General features: G+C 39.9%; 1 protein-coding gene across 5 annotated transcripts in view; it reads right to left on the bottom strand.

The window, feature by feature from the left end:
- The window catches only part of nlgn1 (neuroligin 1), a 241,981-nt gene that overhangs the window by 7,585 nt on the left and 212,039 nt on the right, over nt 1-22,357 (bottom strand). For 3 of the 5 annotated variants that reach the window (XM_084548191.1, XM_084548188.1, XM_084548189.1), the window contains one exon: nt 2,363-2,575. In XM_084548191.1, the coding sequence (XP_084404317.1) occupies nt 2,363-2,575 (213 nt within the window). The remainder of the gene's footprint in view (nt 1-2,362; nt 2,576-22,357) is intronic. The other 2 variants (XM_084548190.1, XM_084548192.1) reach the window with 1 other exon arrangement.

Raw genomic sequence — 22,357 nt, forward strand, 5'->3', positions numbered from 1 at the left:
ATTTGTGAATCCAAAGCCTCAGTGTATCGTTCCTTCATACTACTCCGGGGGACATGCTCCATTGTGACCATGAACATTGTTAATGTAGTAATGGAACAAGAGGATTTAGTCATTCGAAAACCATACTGTATACTTACACACATAAGTACACACTTTCCTCCAGACAAAAAGTAAGACGGTTGTTTCTTTTGCTTGTGTTTGCCTGTGCTCACTTGTATTTACTTTTGATAAGTACATTGTAACTCCAAACCAAACAGATAAAAATCTCTGAATGCCAATCTCACTCCAAATGATCAATTTATGACCCTCAGGTGTGTTGATCAAATTTATTTTCCATTTTCTGTTTTACAGTTGTATTACACTGTTATTCCTGGATCTCTCCACCAGAGAAAGGCCTCTGCCGGCTTTGTCTTTGAGAATTGTCAGATAATTTTTACATATTACTTTGTAAAACATTGCCAGGCTCACAGCCGGTGTTGTCTGCTGAATATCTTTGCCTGCCTGCCACGGTGGCGTTAACCTTGTTACCACTGTCATGTCATCTTCATCATACAGGTCACAGATGTCCTTTTGCACGAAACCTGTGTTAATCTGCAGGTGAAAATAACTTGAAATAAGCCAAGCCTTTCTCTCAAATCATAATATTTCATTCCTAAAGTGAGTGTTCCACACATATTATTTGTGGCATGTTTCAGTTTTCATTATGAGCACATAAAACACAGTGCAAGTCGTTCATTTTTCTGCAACAATAAATTTAAAGAACTACACTGAGTCTGCACTATTTTCATTGGTTCCAATACATCTGGCCTTATCCTAATACAGTCAGATAAATGTATGTTAGGAGAATAAGTTAATGTCTTTACACTGACATAAGCACCCCCCATCTCCTTCCTTGTTGTTCTATGTGTTACAATTAATATTTCACTGTGTAAACTGTGAGTTCAGGGTGTGAAAATGCACAGCATCCCACTGAATAAAAGGCTCATGTGGGACAGATCTGGTAGCTTTATTTGTACAGTTTTTGTCTATCTCACTGCTAAACAACATAACACTTTCAAACCTCTTTTAATTGTAGGTGTTCAGTCACAGTTTAATTGTACTTGTAGTATTTCAACTGTGAAGTGTTTTACCATTAATTAGTATTTTATTGTGCCAGGTGGAAACAACACCATTCATTCAGGTGGCAATTCATTTTGTGGTATTTACGTGAACTGTTAGGGTAAAATTATTTTATTTCGACAGTCACACTTGAATTGACTTGGCACAGGTGAGACTGGTGAGGGCAGAGAACACGGAGGACAAGGAGAAACCAATCAAATAATCGATATAGGGAGAACATAGGAAGCAAAACATCAAGAAACAGAAACAGGAAATGCAAAGAAAACCAAACAAGATTACAGAAAATGTTTGAAAGTCAGTACCATGACAAGACCAACCATTTCAGCTGACTCACAACAACAGACATGATCGACAGGTAAAGGAGCAACACCCATCAATGAAGTAATTTTGTGGACTTGGTAATTAACTGGGCATAACTAGAATAGATAGTGATTATTGTTGTGACTTTTTATAATTAAGTTTTGGGTAAGTGGCTGCGCGTTGATGAGTTCTTCGCACCTTAAGGATCACAGACACAAGCTCAGGCTTCTAACACAATCACACATGAGCAGGGTGGAGATAAATCTCCCGCCAAATAGACTCCCTTGTCATGCAGATTCCTGCATCATGGGTCCACACACATTACTTTTATCTCACTCGCCACGTGTTCTTCCATTCGATTAAATGCATATATTATGTTTTCAGGTATTATCTTGTAAATACATGTTTTTGAATATATAAGATGGTCTGTTTAATGTTGCACAAAAGTAAACTCTGGCAACCTCTACTATGTACAACTCCAAATCCTTCAGTAATTTTGATTGTAGTTATCATTTAATTATCAGATTTCAAATTAATAGTTAAGAATATATGCTTTGAGACTGAACTTCATATTTGGTTATTAGTCCCTGTTGCCATGGTGGTGTCCCGCAATATTTTAAGACATTAATGAATATTAATTATTGCTAATAACAATATTTGCTCTGACAAAGCCCAACAACAACAACATACAAAAAAAAAAAATATGAAATTCACATCATATTTAGTCCAAGACAGAATTTTTTTGCATCCTTTTGCAAATGTTGTATTAATACAGTGTTTTGTGTTTGCTCATCCCAATGGGGCCACATGATCACACGTTGCTGATGTACACATACAGTATTTCATACAAACTTCTCAGAAAGGCTTCTCTCATTCTGTGGGGGTAAAAACATCAATCCCTAACAATACCTCAGGGTCTCACATGAATGCTTGTCAGTTTTACCTTTGGTGGAGTTGCTCCAGCGGTTGCCCTCAGAGTAGTGTGACAGCGTGAGCAGGTTCACACAAGAAGCTCCGGCACCTGAGCCGAACACCGTGATACGTAACGGGTCGCCGCCGAAGGCAGCTATGTTCTCACTGGTCCAACGTAGAGCCTGGATCAGATCCAACAAACCGTAATTCCCCTTGGCTGCCTGGTCACCAGTACTCAGAAATCCTGAACGAGAGGACAAAAGAAAAGAGGACATGATAGTTTAGTGGCTTAGATTCTTTGTATTATATTGCTATTATTGCTGTTTTAAGCAGAAGACGGAAGCAATTGAATGACTTTACCAGTTAACAACTGACACAGGAAAATATTATATTATATTTTCATGACAAAAGGAAATTCCTCTTTTTTTAAAAAACAGGATCCATAGGTCCCTTGTGTATTTGGTTTTATGGTACATGTGCAAAGGAACAGACTTTTCATTGGTGAAAGCAATGCATGTCATGAAAACAGCTCTTGGTTTGGTTCAGAGTAACATTAATTTGTTTTCTCAAAGCAAATAAATCTGATTTCCAGTGAAATCAGTTGTGTAACTTGTCTTCATTCTTTAGTTTCAGAACTAACAACATAATAATAAAGGATCCTAAACAGATCCAGCTATGTACCATCTAACACCATGTGAGTAACATGGTACGTTTATTTACTTTCTATCACATCTTTAAATATTATTACTTTAAATTATAATTAGAATCCACCCCTTATACCTAATAGAAACTTAAAGATGATGGTCCAGCTATATTTTTTCACAGCAGACATTTGGGCTTGTAACAGCAGGGAAAGCACAGGTGGAATTAACCCCGGCTCAGTCTAAGCCTATGACAGGCCTTTTATGTTGTGGTGAAAATGCAATAATAAATGTTTAATGTTTAATTTCAGTATGTTGCAAAGAAATGTCACCAAACTGGCCGAGAACACAAAACCTTTGCAGCAACAAAGTAAGCTACATGTGCAATCAGACCATTTAGTAGGTGTACTGAGTCTATATCTAAACCAGTGTCCTCGAAGAAACTGTGCCAATCCACTAATCCGGCAAGTAATGAACATGCACATATTCATTTATTCTTTAAATCCATAGACTTTTATTAGAGTTTATTTAAAGCTCAGTGAGTGTTGCACATGTCCTTACATGGACCCCATCATTAAACCCCTCAGGTACTCCTGGTAAGTGAGGCCGCATAAAGATCGAGTGCTAGTGAGGTATGAATGTACTGACGAGACAAGGGCCCCCAACTATACCCACAGGAAAGCTGTGGTCTTTGAGAGCAATTTTCTATCCAGCCCCAACGACATCCTTCTACCTCTAATTTCCATGCTAACAGCTCCGTAACCTGCTGCAGGTATCCAGGGAGCACCCTACACCCACCAACCCCGTCCATGGACTATCCATCTCCACCCCACATGCTCGAATACAGTATGTCCTATGCTGTCGTCTTTTATGTTCTTATTCTCTCCACTGTGTGACTATATAAAATGCTTATTATCCCGTGCCAGTCAATGCTACACTCATGTCCACTGGGATGTATCCAGGCCACGTGAACAGAAACACCCACAGTGATGTGTTTGAGGAGGCCATATAAAGCAGAAAGAACAAATAAATACAGAAAATAAAGCAGAACGCAAAGAGGTGTGAATTACAGGGAGAAACTTAATCAGGAGCAAATTAAACTTACAGACACTACATTTAGTGTGAAATCAGTGACGACCTCCCCCAGGTCTGGACACTGAATAGAACAATGGTAGATGTGCACCACCATCATTTGGCAGCATGTCAAAAGATGAGAGCTTGTCTGTTTTGTCTGCAGGGAAATTAAAGGCTTGCTACGTTCTGAGAAGAAATCAGGGCACACTCGGGAAAAGAATGTGATATCATGGCGTGGCGCATACAGTAAAAAACACATCACTTCTGGCACATGTCACATGTAAGCTTTTCATAAGGCAAGATTTCCAGTAGGGCTCAGGACAAAGGTGGGCATCCTTCATGGGCGTGAAATAATGTCAGTGCATCAAATTCTAGGTGGCTATGGAAAATCCACACACACAAAGTAGTTTGCCTCGTAAACAAATGGTGGGAATAGTCCAAGCAAGGCAAAAAGAAACCCCATCAAACAAAATGCAGCAGGGCAGTTGGCTTCTGATTACCGGTTACTGAGGAATTGAATCCACACCTTTTGTGACCATCTAGAATTAAAACTGCTTTTTACTCAATGCACCTGGACAGAAACAAGCAAGTGAACTCAACCAAGGAATTTCAGGTCCATGTTTTCTTAAGGTAAAACAATGTGTATTATTTGTAAATGGTCTTGGTTAAAATAGAATATTACTGTGTCTGGAAGTTGTCCTTAATGGCAAACAAAACTGATGCAAGCTTCAAAAAAAAAAAAAAAGAGAGGAAAATTTTTTTTTTTTCCCCCACAGAAATATTAAACTACACACTACTACAATTACATTGCAACAGCGACTTTCTGGCTTTCTGTGTGTAAATATATGGAAACTGAAAACATCTGGTTTCTTTGACACCTCTATGCATATTTAAGAACGGCCAAAAATGGAACAAATTCACATAAGAAAAGAAAAACAAAAAAACAGCAGTCCCTAATTCATCTCAGGAGATGTTTTCATTGATGTATTCTTTTATATTCTTGCTGTTCCTGTATAACAGAACAAAGAAATGAACAGACCAATTATAAACACATACAGTGCATCTTCTTTTATACCTGGATCCTGTCCATGTTAACATTAGCTTTGAGCTGAAATCACTGTAGTGTCTCTGTGCAACCTCAAAGAGCTGCTGCATACCTGTAGACTCTAAGTCTTCTCAATATAAAGCCGATATCTTTTCCATACAGGTCTAACATACTATGTGCAGGATTCATCTAAAGCTGAAATACATGGGTTGGTGCTGAACCTATTCTACACAGTTTTTCACTACAATAGCGTCATAAATGTATGAATTTTTATTGCCTATTACCGAGTAATTTCAATTACCGTGGCTGTTAAGAGATGTATTTATGACAATACTGCGAGTGTGACTGTAATAACCATAAGGCATATGTTTACAATTGCTCATACAGAATCCTCTTAATGGTACTGAATGCAAACCTTTACTGCAGAAATGTGTTTAATTGATTGCTGGGTAGTATAGAATCACTTAATAATGTGTGTTTTATAGAATAGCGCTGGGAGATACACACAGACATGTTCTGCAGAAGCAAAAAAATCACAATGCCTTCAGATCACAAGTAGCATCCCGCTCTGCATGACCACTCTGTCTCAAACATACACTCGTGCTTCACGCATGCAGCACTGAAACAAGCCACGGTGCCACGGCACAGTTTGCGCAGACTCCCACACAATCCAATATGCCACATTTGCATCCACACACTCTCCCACCGACACCCACAGACAGGCACGTACCCTTGGCTGACTGTTTAATTGAGTTCATTCCTGTTCTATTCCCTTTCCACTGGCTTATTTATTTATTTGTGTGTTTCTTGATCAAAGCCTAATCTTGTGGAAGCAACGGCAGCCATCTACAAGAAAGATTTTAACTGATTCAATTTAGCTGCAGTGCAGGGATGGGCTGGCAATCACAAAGAGCGAGGCAGGAAGAATGATTAGTACGGCAACAGTGTCGGGGCAGCGGGTTAGGGCTCTCCCTCCCTCTCTGTTCAACACGCACAAGCACACTCACTCACATGGTGACTGGTAATGCAGACATGTTGTGAGGAGAAGATTATTTTTCATCTTAATAATCTTGCAAGGGCATTTTCTCCTCCTCGTGGATGAACACATGAACACACAAGAAAGAAAGCTAAGATACCAGAAAAAAAAGAAAGAAAAAGAAATCTCAGATATGTGAATAGTAAAAACAACAGCAACCAAGACATTAGCGTATATTTTACGAACATTGTACGACTATATTGTGGTCATGCAGATTTGCTTCACAATTGGATTTTTTCCTACTCTCATGGTCACACGGACTGCTTCAAGGAGCGGTTGGCATGGGAACTTGTAGTCGTCATGATGTCACATACTGTTTCTGTAGCGTCAAATAACAAACTAAAATGAAACCTTTAAAAACATAAAATGCTTAAAATTCATGTATTATGTTAAAAGTAGTTCAATACTACGGGGATGCACCATTTTCCTCCCCGAGGTTAGATCACACGCGTCTACACCTAAGGTTTGGCTAAAAGCGTCCGTCTCTGATCAGTGAGACCGCGATTCAGCCGCTCGGCCTCTAAGCTTCTTGGGATGACAATATGGAGGTGAACCCTGATCCATGAATCCTGCTTTTATCCCTGCTATCTCTGTCGAACCAGAGAGAGAAGGCTAGACGGAGAGAAAGATGGGGTTTCTTTCTATACTTCTTCCTCTGCACACATCTATTTTTCACAGTCATGGTCTGTATACTATAATCCTCTCTCTGTTCTCTCTCTCTTTCACTTTCTGTCCTTTTGACTCTGTGTGTCAGAAAAGACGGAATGAGAAGGAAGAGGGACAAACGCCATCACTGGAGCATGTAAACTCTAGCTGCAGATGTGGGTCGTTACAGGCAGCGAAATTAAAGTTAGAGTGAAAGAACAAAGAGAAATCGTGTCACAATGTAGAAAGGTTAACATGCACGCTGAAGACAAGACAATGAGTCTAGAGGAGAAGAAGAAATTAAGAGGTACAAGAAATAAGACAAAAAGAGGAAGAAAGCAAGAGAAAGAGGCTTAGCAACAGAACAAGAATGCCAAACCAGCCATTGTTGCTCCAAATGATGAATAATTTAGGTATTTTAATGTCTGAAGTGGCAGTGTTAATCTGCCTGTAGTTTTCAATTCAAATCCATTATGTTAAATATGACCATGTTATACTTAAATTTTCCCCAGTGTAATGCAAGATAACAAAGTGAATTCCTTCATTCCTGTATCCTCTGGAATATAACTCTTAGTACTGTAGCATTTCAAGAAAGAGCCCAGTGATCCACCATGGATAAGAAAGGTTTGAGGTACTGTTCTGTGAAGAAAAAAAATGGAGTAAATAATTAAATTAATTAATAAAATACACATACAAAATGCCATAATTTGTGCACTTTGATTAGTAGATTCTAATCTCAAATTACCAAACCTAATTACTAAAGTTGATATGAGAAACTTGTTTGCAAACAGTTGCACATTTAAACATCCAGTGTGTCTGGCCACCTGATGAATTTAAGCCCACTCTCTTCTTGCTTTACGTTTGCTCTCTGCTTACTCCAGAGGGAAATATCTTAGCTACCAAATATTCCACAGCTAATTGCTGGTGACTGCACTATGTCTGTCTGAGATTGCAGCAAAACAGCCAAACAATGAGATGAAACTGTTCTATAAAACCTGAGGGGATTGAGTTGGGCGATAATTCTGTGTGGGCTCTTCACATTGTAACTTTTTATTTATTTTTTTGTTCCCACATTGTCATTGTGTACACTGTTATGGAATGGAGGATTATAGCCAATTTAATTTGTGGTAAATTTGGAGGTTTTGTAAGAGATTTCATAAAGTTCCCCCTTAAGCTATGAGAGACACGACAAAGCTTTTTTAATGTGCTAAATAGTACAAATAATTTAAAAGATTGCCATGAATAAATTCATTTTTTTATGAGTCTGGTAACAACTCATTTTTATTTCATTATGGGGCATGTTTCAACTGATACAGAGAAACAATCAGAGCAAGTCAAGTTCTCAATAAATGCCTAAATTGCTGTTAACTGTTCGTTCTTTAAGATTTACTCGTCAATATTCTTTAGGCATGATAGCGGACTCTAAACTGCAGCCAATTTGGAGTAAAAAAAAAATTCAACCTCATGGCAGTCAGATGGCGTGTATGACTACATTGCCGTTACTCTTCTGTCCATCACCATATGAAGCCTGACCAAGCAATTTGATTGGTCCATCAGATCTTTGCATGGTTCCACACCAACTTTCCACCACAAAACAATCTGCGGTCAGGGAAGCTGATCCTGCTTCCAAGGCTAAGAGGTGCATTACAGGAATTTTTGGCTTAATTGCGTTAAATAAAACCAAACGTATCGTCAAAGCGTGGCCTCACCTCATGTCCACCCACCATTCCCTGACCCACATCTGCCTCTGAGGCTGTCTAAATAAAACAAATGGTACAACAGCAGCTCCAAACATTTACAGTACCTCAGCAGTGCTACAACTACACTATCTCTGCTCCATGCATGCAACAACACCGAAGACAACGGCACACACAGGGCAAGTGTCTGGGGAATATGCTGATGGGGCACAAAGCATTTCGCACTGGATATAATGAATCCAGGGCTGCGGGATATTCACTCATTCAACCTTTATTTAGACAACGCTGGGGACGAACAAATAGCAAGTCACATTTTCAGGTGTGTTCTGTTTGCACAGTGACTGTGAAACGTGTGAATCAGTGACAACGGCGACAAAAGGGACAACAGTGTTTAGCAGTGTATTATCGCATGGCTGAGTTTAATATGTGACCAAACAATTCTAAAAACATGACATGTAGTAGTGTAGTGTATTGTTACTACTGTGCCCTTATGCTTGACTTTATAATTAGCTGCACTGGACCTTTGGTTACATCCCCCAATAAATAAATAAATGAATAAAATATTAGGGATATTTCCCCAGAGTGATTTCCAGTGGCCTTGCACTGTTGGTGCACTGTGTGAAATATGTATCAGTGAGGACACAGTGTTTTGTTAAGACGAGTACTGGGCAATTATATAACAACAAAAGGAGTGAAATTCATACACACAGAAGGAAGCAATGATAGACTTGTCTATCTAGTCCATCTGAAAGTGTATTTAATTGATTTTCCAGTCAATCTGGAAGTTGAAGAACTAACTAACTAATGTCATGGTGTCTGCACCCTCTATCTCCGTTTCATTAATCTGTGTGTTCTGAATTCTCTGTAACTCAGTTTGTGGGTCCCGTTTTATTTTTTCCTACTGTATTTTGTATTTTTCCATCCCTTGTGATCGCTCCCACGTGTCTTTTCAGGTATTTGATCTTTGTGCCCCTCCCCTTGTTAGGTTTACATGTTTCTTGTTATCCCATCAGCCCCCGTGTGTATATTTTACCCCGTCTGTCTCACCGTGTGAGCTGTCAAGTTGTCCCGTCGTCGCTGCCTGAATTCACAGTTTCTGTGTGCCTTTATTTTCGCTTCCCTTTTGGATTATCCTGTTTCTCCTTTAGTTTACACCTTTTGTTGAAGATATGTTTTGAACTTCCCCCGTCTTCGTTTTTGTAAGCGTTCCTTTAATTGACTTTGAGTTGCTCATCCCCCCTTTCCTGACTATCTTGCATTTGGATCCTCCATTGCTTGATACACAAATGGAGTTTAAATGGACAGAAAACTGAAGAATAAGTAACTGACATATGAGAATAGAGGTGAGGTGAATTGCACAGTTACTGCATGTGACCATTCTCTGTCCTCACAACATATAAACGTTTCACATCTGCTCATGCTCATCTGATTCTATATTAATATAAAAATTTGAATGATTCGACTTTAAAGCAGGGCGGCACAGTGGCGTGGTGGTTAGCACTGATGCCTCACAGCAAGGTCTGTCTCTGTGTTAGCCCTGCGATAGACTGGCGATAGACTGGCCACCAGGGTGTACCCCGCCTCTCGCCCGATGACAGCTAGGATAGGCTCCACCCCACCACGACCCCTCACAGGACAAGCGGTTACAGAAGATGAATGAATTACTTTATAGCACTGATATGCAGCGATGAGAACATGCAAAATGAAATGACTCGTCGTCAATATACACTATTTTTTTTATTCATGTCATATTACACTGTGACTCGTGAGAAGCGCTGCTCATTTGACAGCAGAGACATTTTCACTTGTCTTTGTGTTTTCCTTCAGTTCTGAACTTACTGTCTACAACTTAATTGTTATATTTAACTCTCGCTGCCCTCGTGAGCAGCTGTTTCCAGTGGAAAAAAGCTCAGACAAAGCCACCGTATGCTACAAACCCCAAGCAACAGACAGGCAAAATTAGCAAGTAGATTGTGAACATAGTGGAGCACTTAGCTGCTTAAGAGCCAGAAATGTCCCTTAAGAGTGGATGTTCCAAATTAGTGTTAATGTCCCTCTGTTTTTATGTAAACCGCTTCACTGTTATTGCGAATTTAAAACACAACAGGAGAGAAGAAAAAACTGAGTATTCACTTTTGACCAAAGGTAGATAAACACACAGCAATTCTTTCGTATGGGTAAAAAGAAAGACGGAGTCCAGAGACTTCTCTGAATGTGTGTCGAGACAACTCTTACGGACACACAAATACACACAACTGACAGGTTGAAATGTCTGATTTATCTTACCCCTGTAATCCACTAACTAATTCAGTTTCAAGGACAGATGTGTACGTGAGTGTGCGTGTTTGTGTGCGTCTGAATTTGCATTTAAAAGGGACAACTTATCTTCAGTAAGAAAAGTGACACTGCAAAAGCTAAAGGTTCATCTAAATAACACAGCCAGAGAGAGAACACACACACAAACTCAGGTGCTGGTTAACATATGCGACGTGCTGTATAGGTCAAAGGTATCTAGTTCTGTAAATATTTTGTGGTAAACCCCCAATTCATTCATCGTCCATCCATCACTTTCTGTCTTGCTATGTTAATCTACCATCTCTGTTTCCTTGTCCATCAAATGCTCCTCTCCATTTCCTCCCTCTCTCCCTCCCTCCTCGTGCAAATCAAATTATGCTGTCAACTTCAAAAATGAAATGAGCCACTGTTCATATTTCTTGTTCTGCACAAACACAAACATGTGTTAATTTGTGTCGCTGCCCTAACAGATTTGCCTGCAGGACAAGCTGGTATAGATTACCTCCTTCTGCCGGGTTGAAGGCGGTGAGGGAGTGGGGAGGGTTTCTCTGTGTGGGTGTGGATGTGATTAAACTGTTACTCAAGCTATTCCAGCTTTGTGGAGTGAATACATAATAGCCTGTAATTAAGAAAATGTAAAAAATGATTAGACCTTGACTGGTGCCACATCAAGTGTTCTACTCCATAATGTAGAGAAAATGTTGAAAAAACTGAAAACTGAATGAACAATTAGACTACCTGAGCGATGAGGAAATTATTTAATGCTTAAATGAAACCATGCTAGGCCAAATTAACTGCTTAGTTTACAGTGGATTTGAGCAAAAAGGTAAGAACACACCAAACATGGACGTGTCATTCTTTGTGATTGAATCACAGCCAACACACTCAAAAGTCATGGCAGTAATCTGAAAATTCGCTCAAGTCTACCGCTTTCTGCAGGCCACGACAAACACTACAGGTAGAAGCAGTTACATTCATTCAGCAGTGGGGGGAAACAAACAGAACCCATAGAGTAGAATCGTCTCCCTTGACCTGGGACATCACATGTTTATTAACAAGTCAGCAAGACTAATTTGCAGCTCGGATCAAAACACGGGAGCACTCGGGATTACAAGAACACATTTTAACACCGGGTGTAAACAGAAAGACCCATGGATCACATGTCAGGATCATAACAGTGTATCCACATACAGATAATGCCAGGTGTTAATACCAGGTGTAAATGAGCATTGGTCCTACATCTGCATTTGAAAATACATATCTGCATATATGGAAGTATAATACAATACCATTGCATTTTTTCTTTATATTTATCAAATACCTTCCTGGCAGCTCATTCATTAATTATGGTATGTAATTTCAATTTTAGGTAATTCCATGTGTGGGTAAAATATCCTTGCAGAAGAAGAGGATGAGTGCTTTGCTTTCACTGAATATGAAAGATTGCCAAGTTAATGCATTGGTTGACATACGTAACCAATATCAAACGTGACATACTGCAGTTATTAATGAGCACTTGTTTATAATTTGAAGAGCTTTGGAGATTACTGAATACATTAAAACAGATATTGGGGCGTCTCAGTATAGATTAAACCATGTGGATACTTTCAAAATCTGTAAAGCTTTGATTACAGCACGCAATCGCTGTGGCATTGTTTCAGTAAGCTTCTGCATATATTTCCATCCAGTGTTGCATTAATTTTTCACCAAGGTCTTGTATTGATGATGGGAGAGTCTGACCACTGCACAAAGCCTTCTCCAGCACATCCCAAAGATTCTCAATGGGGTTAAGGTCTGGGTAAATCTGGACTCATAAGACCACATGACCTTCTTCCATTGCTCCAGAGTCCAATCTTTCTTCCTTGAATACGATGGTCCCCCACTACCCTTCCAGTTTTTAATAATGCATTGGACAGTTCTTAACCCAATTTTAGTAGTTTCTTCAATCTCATTACATATTTTCTCTGCTTGATGCATGTCAATGATTTGAACCTTCTCAAACAGACTAACGTTGTTTAAGAAATGAGAAGCTACTCATTGCATCAGTTCTGGTGAAATAACTTGTTGCCAGTTGAAAGATAATCACCCATGCAGTAATTATCCAATAGGAGGCTCGTACCTATTTGCTTAGTTAAATCCAGGCGGCTACTTTTTTTTTTTTTGGCCAGGCAGTGTATATGCATTAGGTATATGTGTGCAGTAGACCAAGCATTAATGTGAAAATACTGACACCACTGGCACTTCAAAGAGAAAGACAAAAACAAATCATAGCAATCCCACAACATGTGCTATTACAGAAATACAACTAAATATCACACGTTTGTTGAATAGCAGTGGAGCATAAGACTGCAGGAGAGAGAATTATTATATTATTTTCTGTTTGTAATAATGGCTTCTAGTAAATGAAAAACTGTTTAGTGGAAGGACAAAAGTGATGAAGCTCTGCAGGATGAGAAGACATGAGGGCTGCTTCACTACAGGATGGAAGGGAGGAGAGGAATGAACACTTCCACAGGCAAAAGACTATTGTTTGTGTGTGTGGTTGTGTGCGCGCATGCGTGTTTGTTTATGCATGCGTGCGCGTGTCGAGTCCTGATGTGAATGGGTAAGCAGCTTCCTTTCTTAGCACAGGGACATTATTAGCATACAGGGAGAAGTGCACCCCCAGACAGTGAGAGATGAAAACAGAGTGGTGAAAACCAAGCGGACAGATAACAAGACATTTTAGTGAGGGACCAGAGAAAGAGAGAATGAGGAGTGCGAGAATAGATGACAATGTGAGAAAAGTGTGTGGGAGGTGCTGAGAGAGGAGAAAAATAGGAGTAAAAAAAAAAAAAAGGAAAAATGAAGGAAGAGGGCACTTAGAATGGAAAGCGGCGTTTCAGAGAAACATGAAGCCTGCAATGGAAGTGAAGACGAAGATAGCTCTGACATGTTCAGTCCTGTAGATGGATAATAAAATAAAGATGGAGGCAGGCACACAGATGGACAGAAGGAATGAAAGAGTATGCAGCCACTTTGGGTTCAAAAGGCTTTGGTGGAGAGTGAATGGTACAATACAGTACCATGCACTTTCTCCTTTCTCTGAGGTGAGGTGATGTTTGTTTACCTCTTTAAATTGTAGTAACGTAACACAATAAAACCACTGAAACATTAATTCACGGCATATTGAAATGTAGTACACACATAATGAAGAGACCTAAATGCAAAGAATAATATCGAGCATGTTCAAACATTAGCTAACATTAGCCCCAATACTGGTCACAGCAGGTCAAATAAGCACATGTACCGCCCATAATCCCTAGAGGCCCAGTCTGCTCTGATTGGTTGGCATCAGTGGCCTCAGCAGCACCACATATACAGTATGTGTTCAAGCTGTGAGCTGAAGCCACCGGTACTATTGGTGAAGGACAGATGGGAGGAAAAGAACATTTTGGGAAATCAGTTACATTTGTGCTCGGATTAGAACACGCCCCCTAGTGCAGGATGACTCATTGACATTTTACATTTTCATTAAAAATGCCCTCATAATAACTTTGCTTTTTAGGCTACCCCATCTGTTTGACAAATAACAACACAAAGATGCCAGCAAGTACAAAAATAATCAATAGATTTCCAATAAAATCTATGCTCAGTATACTACATCACCAGGGAGAAGAAAACCTAAGCCCACACAGCCTGAGTGTGACTTAAGTGTGATTTAATGTGACTCAAAATGCTTGTCTTTGGTGAAATACACTTGAAGTGAAGTACTGTGCATCCCTTTGAAAACCCTGAACCCTCTTCAGATTTTACAATACTGGCTATTAGAACAGAGTACTGGTTCAAAGGTCTCGTCAGCTTCAATCCCTATCAGGACTGGTCTTTAAAAGGTCAAATAGGTCAAATCTTGTGGCTAGGTGGCTTTCAGATATGCATGTATTTTATAAGAGCAGCATAAGCTGCTTAGTGCTTTTATAAAGAAGGCTCTTTGGTGGATTCAAAGCCATTGAGCTGTGCATCACCAGCCCCTGAAGAAGAGACAGAACATGTTATCTATGTTATCTTATATGAGCTGAATGAGAGACTCCAGGACAAGGTGGGAAAAGAAAGAAAAGAGAAAGAAAAAAAAAAAATCCAGTGAGACTGAAATTGCCCCCTGCGGTTTCTCTTTCCATCAGCCTGGAAATGTCCCGGCAAATCATTTGCATTAATTCAGTCTGAATAGCTGGTGAAAATCTTGGTGAAAATCTGGACCACAAGTTGACAGAGAGGTGGTGACATGCAGTCGCAGGAAGTGAGTGCATTAAAATGCTGCTGTTGTCTCTACAAGGGCCTGGCCATACATCTACTGAAACAAGCATTATTTAAAGGTTAGAAAGGCCACATGGTAGAATAATGACTAGAGTGGATGTAGTCTCCTTCATTTTGGTTCCTGGAGATGTGGTGGAACTGCAGTGGAGAATGTACAGGCTCAGATGCATCAGTGTGTACTGACTCATTGTTTAATAGCTGTTATTTGCTACTGTAATTCTGTCTGGTGATGGAATACACTTAGGGTATATCTAAATTCTACCAGGTAGAGCCCAATCTTGCTCAAAAGTAAATAAGCAAATGTTTAAATAGAATATTGAGTTATTGGACTCTAGTTAAATATTAATGCCACTTACTTAAGACATATTACTTCACAGAAATCCCAGTTATTGTAAAGATAGGATTTTAAGTACACAAGACAGGTTTGGCATATTGATGGTATCACTGTAGATGTAGATGAAGACGTGTTGAAAGTGTTTATGGATCAATGATGGTATTCCAATACCAGACTATATACAGTACATGTACACCGATCAGCCACAACATTATGGCCACCGACATGAGGAGTAAATAACATTGATCATCTTGAGACAATACAATGTTCTGCTGGGAAACCTTTGGACCTGGCATTCATGTGGATGTTACTCAGGCATGTGCCACCCACCTAGACCAGACCAGGCACCCCCACCCCATAGCAATGACACTCCTTGATGGCAGCAGCCATCCCCAGCGGGATGCAGCCTGACACAGACACACACACAAAAACGGTTTACGAACAACTCAAGAAACATGAAAAACAGCACAAGGTGTTGACCTGGCCTCCAAATTCACTAGATCCCAAACTGATCAAGTATCTGTGGGATGATCCACAGAGGCCCCTCCCCTCAAACCCCTATGACCCAAAGGTCCCCACTAACAACATTCCGTTGCTAGACACCACAGGACACCCTCAGAAGGCCCATGTCCATTCCCTGATGAGTCACAACTGTTTTGGAGGCACAAGGGAGACCTACACAATATTAGGAAGGTGGTCAAAATGTTACCGCCTAACCTTGGGGGTGGCTGGAGCCTGAGCGGTGTGAGGTGGAATTTGACCAGGACATCATTCTCACTGACATTCACACCAAAGGACAATTTACAGAGGCCAGTTAACCTAACCCGTGTGTGTTTGGACTGTGGGAAGCTAGATATTTACTGGTGAATGGAGACAGCAAAAAATGATGCTTCCCACAAAAAAATACACTGTACTACAAAATACTGCCAGTATATCCATGGCAAGAAAAAACTGTGCAGCTCTAACAGATAGTCTGTTGCTAATGATTTTAGACACCAAACCCCCGAGTGACCCAATTCAGATTATGCGCAATCATTGGACACTGATTGTACACTGTCAGAAAGTCAGATTTTGAAAATATACTAATTTCAACATATTAAAATCCAATTATCCATGTGAACTAACATTTCACCATTTGCTGTTGAAAGTAGTTTCACACTTAGAGGCTTTTGGCTACATATGTGCAAATCATTACCAGTCAAGTCTGGGGTCTTGAAGGCTACATTTCTCTCAACTCCCCCTTTGGTAATTACATTATATTGGCATGAAAGTAAAGAACAATATCGCCCAAAGCAACAGAGCACAAGATCAACATTTAAGGTGAAATCCTTTTCTCTCCACATATTAAAGTCCTGCATTCTTCCTCTCCATCTTCTTTTCTCTCTCTCCCCCACAGTCTGACAGTGCTTCCTCCCTAATGAGGCCCTGGCCACCCAGGAGGTGATGTCGCTGTGCGGCTGTCCATTGCCTCCAGTCATAAACAGGCTGGCTGGAAATGTCAGTCCGCGTCTTGCACTATCTCGGCACTGCACACACACACACACACACACACACTATTCTCACCTCAAAGGTAGCTTCACACATACTGTTATGCATAGTGCTGCAGCATTACATCTTCCTTTCCTTTCTGCCGTTACTTTATAAGCTTTGACAATTTAAATAAAAAATAAAAAGCTTCATGTCCAGCATCCAAACAAAATCACACTCAGACAGAAGCATCCCTGCCCTCAAAACACACTTATACAGTAAATACCTGCGCACAATCACCCCACATGAGTCCCAGTCGCCTGATTGGTGACTGGAGAAAAGGTTACTTGCCCAGATGGAACACTCTGCTCTTTTCTCTCTTCTTCTTTTTTGTCAATTTGGGTGAGGCTGAGTAAAGGTTAGCATCGCTGAGGCACTTCTCTGTGGCCGTTTTGTCATTCTTTGGCCTTTACTACTTCAGACTGCACTACTGGCTCTCTAGTGAGAATCCAGTTTGAGCTTTATTGGAGGCTGCAGAGGAAAAGGGGAGTGTGAGGTGACTAAATACAAAAGTCATGTGTGTTAAACGAGTGACAGGTATGGTACCTGTCAATGATACCACTTTACCTCTATATGGAAAAAAAAATGTGGCTGGAGCGTATAAGCGACGTATTTAATCCTGAATGTCTACATATTGAAGCTTTGATTAGTGTTTGTACCATCACTCTGAAATACATTACAGTGTTCTGTCAAGTGGATGAACGTGGTGGTTAATTCAGCTTGACACTGTGTTATCTCACATCAGTCAACTCATGCATTGCTGGATGCATGATTGTAACATCAAAGTACAGAACACAAAGAAGCATTTTGTATTTACCATCATAAACAGAAGAATAATTGCAGCAGCAAACTGACATTAGACAAACTCAGCAACCAGCCTTATTTTCAGAGAGGCTACAGATGTATGGGAAACACTTACGCAGGTCTATGCAGCGCCTACGCCAGTGAAAGCATTTATACCTGTGCAACGCGTAGCTGCATATCTGGGGAGGTGCACGTCACGCTACGGCATAGACTATACTATTAATCAAACTTTGAACTGTTAAGGCAGTGTATTCTAAGCTGCACTGAAACTAATGTAAACTAACTATGTGTAAATTTGACTTAAATTATATTATTTGAAATCTTTAAATATTTGTGGACATGTACAAATTAGGGTATTTATTATCATATTACACCCCTGATAGTACCATATTAAAAATATATGATAACCTGTCAATATACAATGACATATTCCATTTTGTCCCATCGCTCCTATTTAGAAATAGTAAATTGCAACTGAAAGCTAGTTTCCTGCTGACTGACACCTATTTTGATTGTGATGTTTAACTGGGCATCAAGAAATTCATAGCAATATTTCTCCAATGATAAATTATTTACCCTAAACTGAGAGGAAGGGCACAGTCGAGTCTGTTTTCCTGACTTGACACAAATTCCTAATGTGTGTTATATAAAGAGGCTTTAATTAAACTGAAGGAACAGGGTGAAGCTCTCCTATGTCTCTTGTGGACGTTTGATTTGCCACCTTTTAAATTCAGTTTAGTTGGTCTTATGCCCCACTTTCTGTGTATAATGGTTACTTCCATCAGATCCTGCTCAATAAAATCCCCACTGGCTTAGAATCAGGTTTATTATGAAATACAAGAAAGCTAAAAAAGCAAGGCTTATATTCCTTAGGCTACAGAGGATTATCTGTCTTATACCAGTGTTTACGCACATGGCATTTCCTGAGTTTATTGAGCTGTGTAGTACATATAACACCAGGAAACTTAACAGGATCTGCTAAAGCATGTGGAAAGTTGGCCACATTAACTTTGGAGTATTGTTGTGTGAATATTTCATCACATGCATGGATACCTGTGTTTGTCCAGATTATAAAAAACAAACCAAAACACAACAATATGTGCTGAGCCAAAATAAGGACTTTTGTTTGCTGCAACAGTCCCAGAGTAAACCTCAGACATGTTTGTCCAGAAGGAGGATGAACGTAAATGTGATTTCAGTAATCTACCCCGTGTTTGTTTACAACACTATCGTAGCCAACTGCTATTGATCCCGAGTTGCGTTTGATGAAAAATCCTTTCACTGAATCCTTTATATACAGTCTGCGAGCATGTCTCCAGGGCTATCCGATGACCTACCAAGATAAGCCATTGTTCAACATTTTAGTTAATAAATAGAGGAAACAGGTAATTTACCCTCCATTGTTATTACACATTATACAGTTGACTGACCGCTCTGCAGATTGTACCTCAAAAATATGGAGTCTCCCTACTTTCAATGTACTGAACCTGAGTTATGTTTAGTAAAAGTTATTCTTCTTACCTCTTTTACCAAATGACTATCCTAACTGAAAACCTGAAGATATTCATGAACTTGTTTGTAGTTTGTCTACATAGTTCTGTCCTGTGTAAATCGTAAATCGTTGGCTGATTCAAATTCTATTTCAGTTAATTTCTATGACTAGGACTATATAGTTTGCTCACTTGTTCTCGTGGCCACATCGCTGTTCATATTTACTTTAGTATCCGGCACTTCGGTACAGTATGTGCAGGCAGAGGTGAATGCATCATTGTCCTCACTGCCAATGCACAATTGAGCACTTTTAGTTTGTTATTGGTGTAAGCTGCTATGTTCACTTCCGCACCAAAAAGTACTAGTCCAAGTTAGTGCTGTAAATGAGGTTAACACATCAGCAGGCCATCTAATTTATTTATCTGGTAATTGTTCCTTTTGTGATATGGGGAGATACTGTATTGACAATCTGCTGACTGAGGTCAATTCATTGGTGTACCCAATGAAGCAACTGCAAGGGCAAAAAGATTTTGCCCTTGCAAGACAAGTTTAATTTCAACCTAAACGGCAAAGGACAGAATAAAACAAACAAGCAAAAAGATATACAAAAACTAGTTTGATCACGGCAGAGATGTGAGACAGGATCCCAGATGTAAGACTGTTCTAGAGGGAGAGCGAGTGCAAAATGTCGTTGGTCCCTGCCTGGTTCTTCAGAAAAATCTGTTCTCATTCACGGTGTCCAGCAGAGACTTTGGCTTGACTTTCTTTTCCTCAGATTTCTGTTTGAGTTGAAGCCTCCATGCTGAGCCGAGTGACATAGATAGACTCACTGTCATATGCACACATAAACACACACTTACTCACTCACTCACTGAATGAACCACAGACACCGACAAATCCTAACAGATGAAGACCGAAAATAAAATCAAGCCCATCAAGAGGGAGTATGTTGCAAAAACTTCCACAAATAAACCCAGAGCAAAATCATACACGCACAGAGAAAAAAACCAAAACAACTAAAAGGCCTGATGAGAGCTGACAAACTCTAAATTAATTCTGGAGCTGTAGAAGGAGCAGAAGTAGGGTTTAGCTTTGATTCGTGAAGCCCGTCAGTTTTTAGACTGTCTCTGCGTACCTCTGCTGGGAGGATTTCTTATGATTAAAAACCATTTGTCTTGAGAAGAGACAATGGATTTGACGTCAAGAAGAGAGTCCTTCTACAATGGCTATATTATATTGCTGTCTGTCTCTTCTGCACTAGGCCCTAACTGAAAACTGTTAAAATATGACGGTAAATATAAAAAGCATGACAGTATAAACAGTGGCTTTGCTGAAATAATTATCTAAAATAAAGACAGGTTTGTGTTTTAGTTCTTTTTCTCTGCAATACAACTTTTCGCTCCATAATCAAAATGTCACTTTGTGGCCCAACCTCTCTCTCTCTCTGTCTCCTCTCTGCTGTACTCGGACGCTCTTGCTCATATGTAGTTATCGATCCTCTTCTCCCCATCGCACTGCAGGGAGACTCATAATCCACTTCATTATTCCACCTACTGCATACATACACACACGCTCGCAGACTCACCAATAGGGAGAAGAGCAAACACACAGGCATTTGTGCAGCTACACACCACGGAGGCACACCCAAACAGAAGCGGCAGATAATTTTTCAATTAAACCTCAAAGTCCCGCAGACTACCCACCATGCACTGCAGCTACCAACTGTGAGCCTCATTTATCAAAGCGTGCCTGGAACAAGTTTTAAATACACAAGAGCTGCACATACCCACAACAAAGACGCGATAAATCAAACGTATGTACACACGTGCGCAATGCACACTGATAAATCTCACCTGTCTGTGCACAAGTAGGCCTATTTCCAAAAAGGGATCACTAGTAATAGAAAGCTCCCATTTAATATAATAGCATAGCTTAAAATGCAGCTACTACAGACAATGGTTTTGAGTGTTTTGATTTGAGTTTTAATATGGGACTCCTCAAAAGACATGCCTTTAATATACACTGTTGTACGCAAGGAAAAATATATCTCCAGGTATTACAGAAGGGACTGCAGTGGTAATATAAAGGGTAAAATCAGGGTGAGATGATGGAAAGATGGGCATACCACTCTGTATATTTAAACTACATCAAAGTGCATATCAGTAATTGTTTGGAGTATAATAAAATAGCAAGGCTGGTGTGGAACTATAGACTTGACACATGTGTCTTACCTATATAGATGGAAAACCAGTAATTCTGTTTCTGAACAGAAGTGAAAATGTCTGACAACAGCTGTAAACAATCTGTCCAAATATACTGTAACTGCAACTTAATGTAATAGTATGAAAAAACAATCATCATATGTATTGTGTTAGCCTCTAGTGTCTGTCAGTTACTTTATGGCAAGTTCCAAATCAATATGTTTGTCCTTATTTTCCTCTCTGATCCTGGACCTACTTCTGATTTAGCTTTTTGCCTTCTTTTGTTTAACATTACATGAGCTGGATATTACATGGACTGAGATATAATCTGCTGTTTGAGGACACCTTGAGACCAGACTCTTGGCTTTGAAAAGTAGCAGTAAAGTCTATTTTTATTAAAGAACAACATAACTAGCTTCACATGCTACTTGAGTTGTCTGTGCCGTTTTCTCCATCAGGTTAAACTCAGTACAGGTGAGTGATGGGTGTGTGTGGAGGGTCTGGGGGGAGGCGAAAAAACAGGAAAAACTATGCAAGCACAACATTGTTTGAAGCATGCAAAATATTTCCGTTATGAGACCATGGCGGAGCGAATTAGAGCCTGGCACAGTATTAACATTGTATGGGGTACTCTGGTTAAACCGTTCATTGCAGAAGAGTAACAGTATCAGAAGAGGTTCCTCTAACTACAGGAAAGTAGCTGGTCATTGACAGACCCTAGTCATGTGGTTTCAAGGTGGACCTCACCCACAGATGTTGTAGATTAAACCCCAACTCCCCACCACACATTTAAAACTGAAGAAGCGACATGGATGGGTGGTAAAACGTCTTCAAGAATCTTTACAAGTTGAGTTGGCCTCAGTTTAAAAGCCACCTGTGTGCCAAAGCCATGCATAGTTTCAGATTGGCAGTTTAATGTAGTGTGAATACAGATGATTACATG

Source organism: Chelon labrosus (genome assembly GCF_963514085.1).
Source record: "Chelon labrosus genome assembly, chromosome: 7".
NCBI lineage: Eukaryota > Metazoa > Chordata > Actinopteri > Mugiliformes > Mugilidae > Chelon > Chelon labrosus.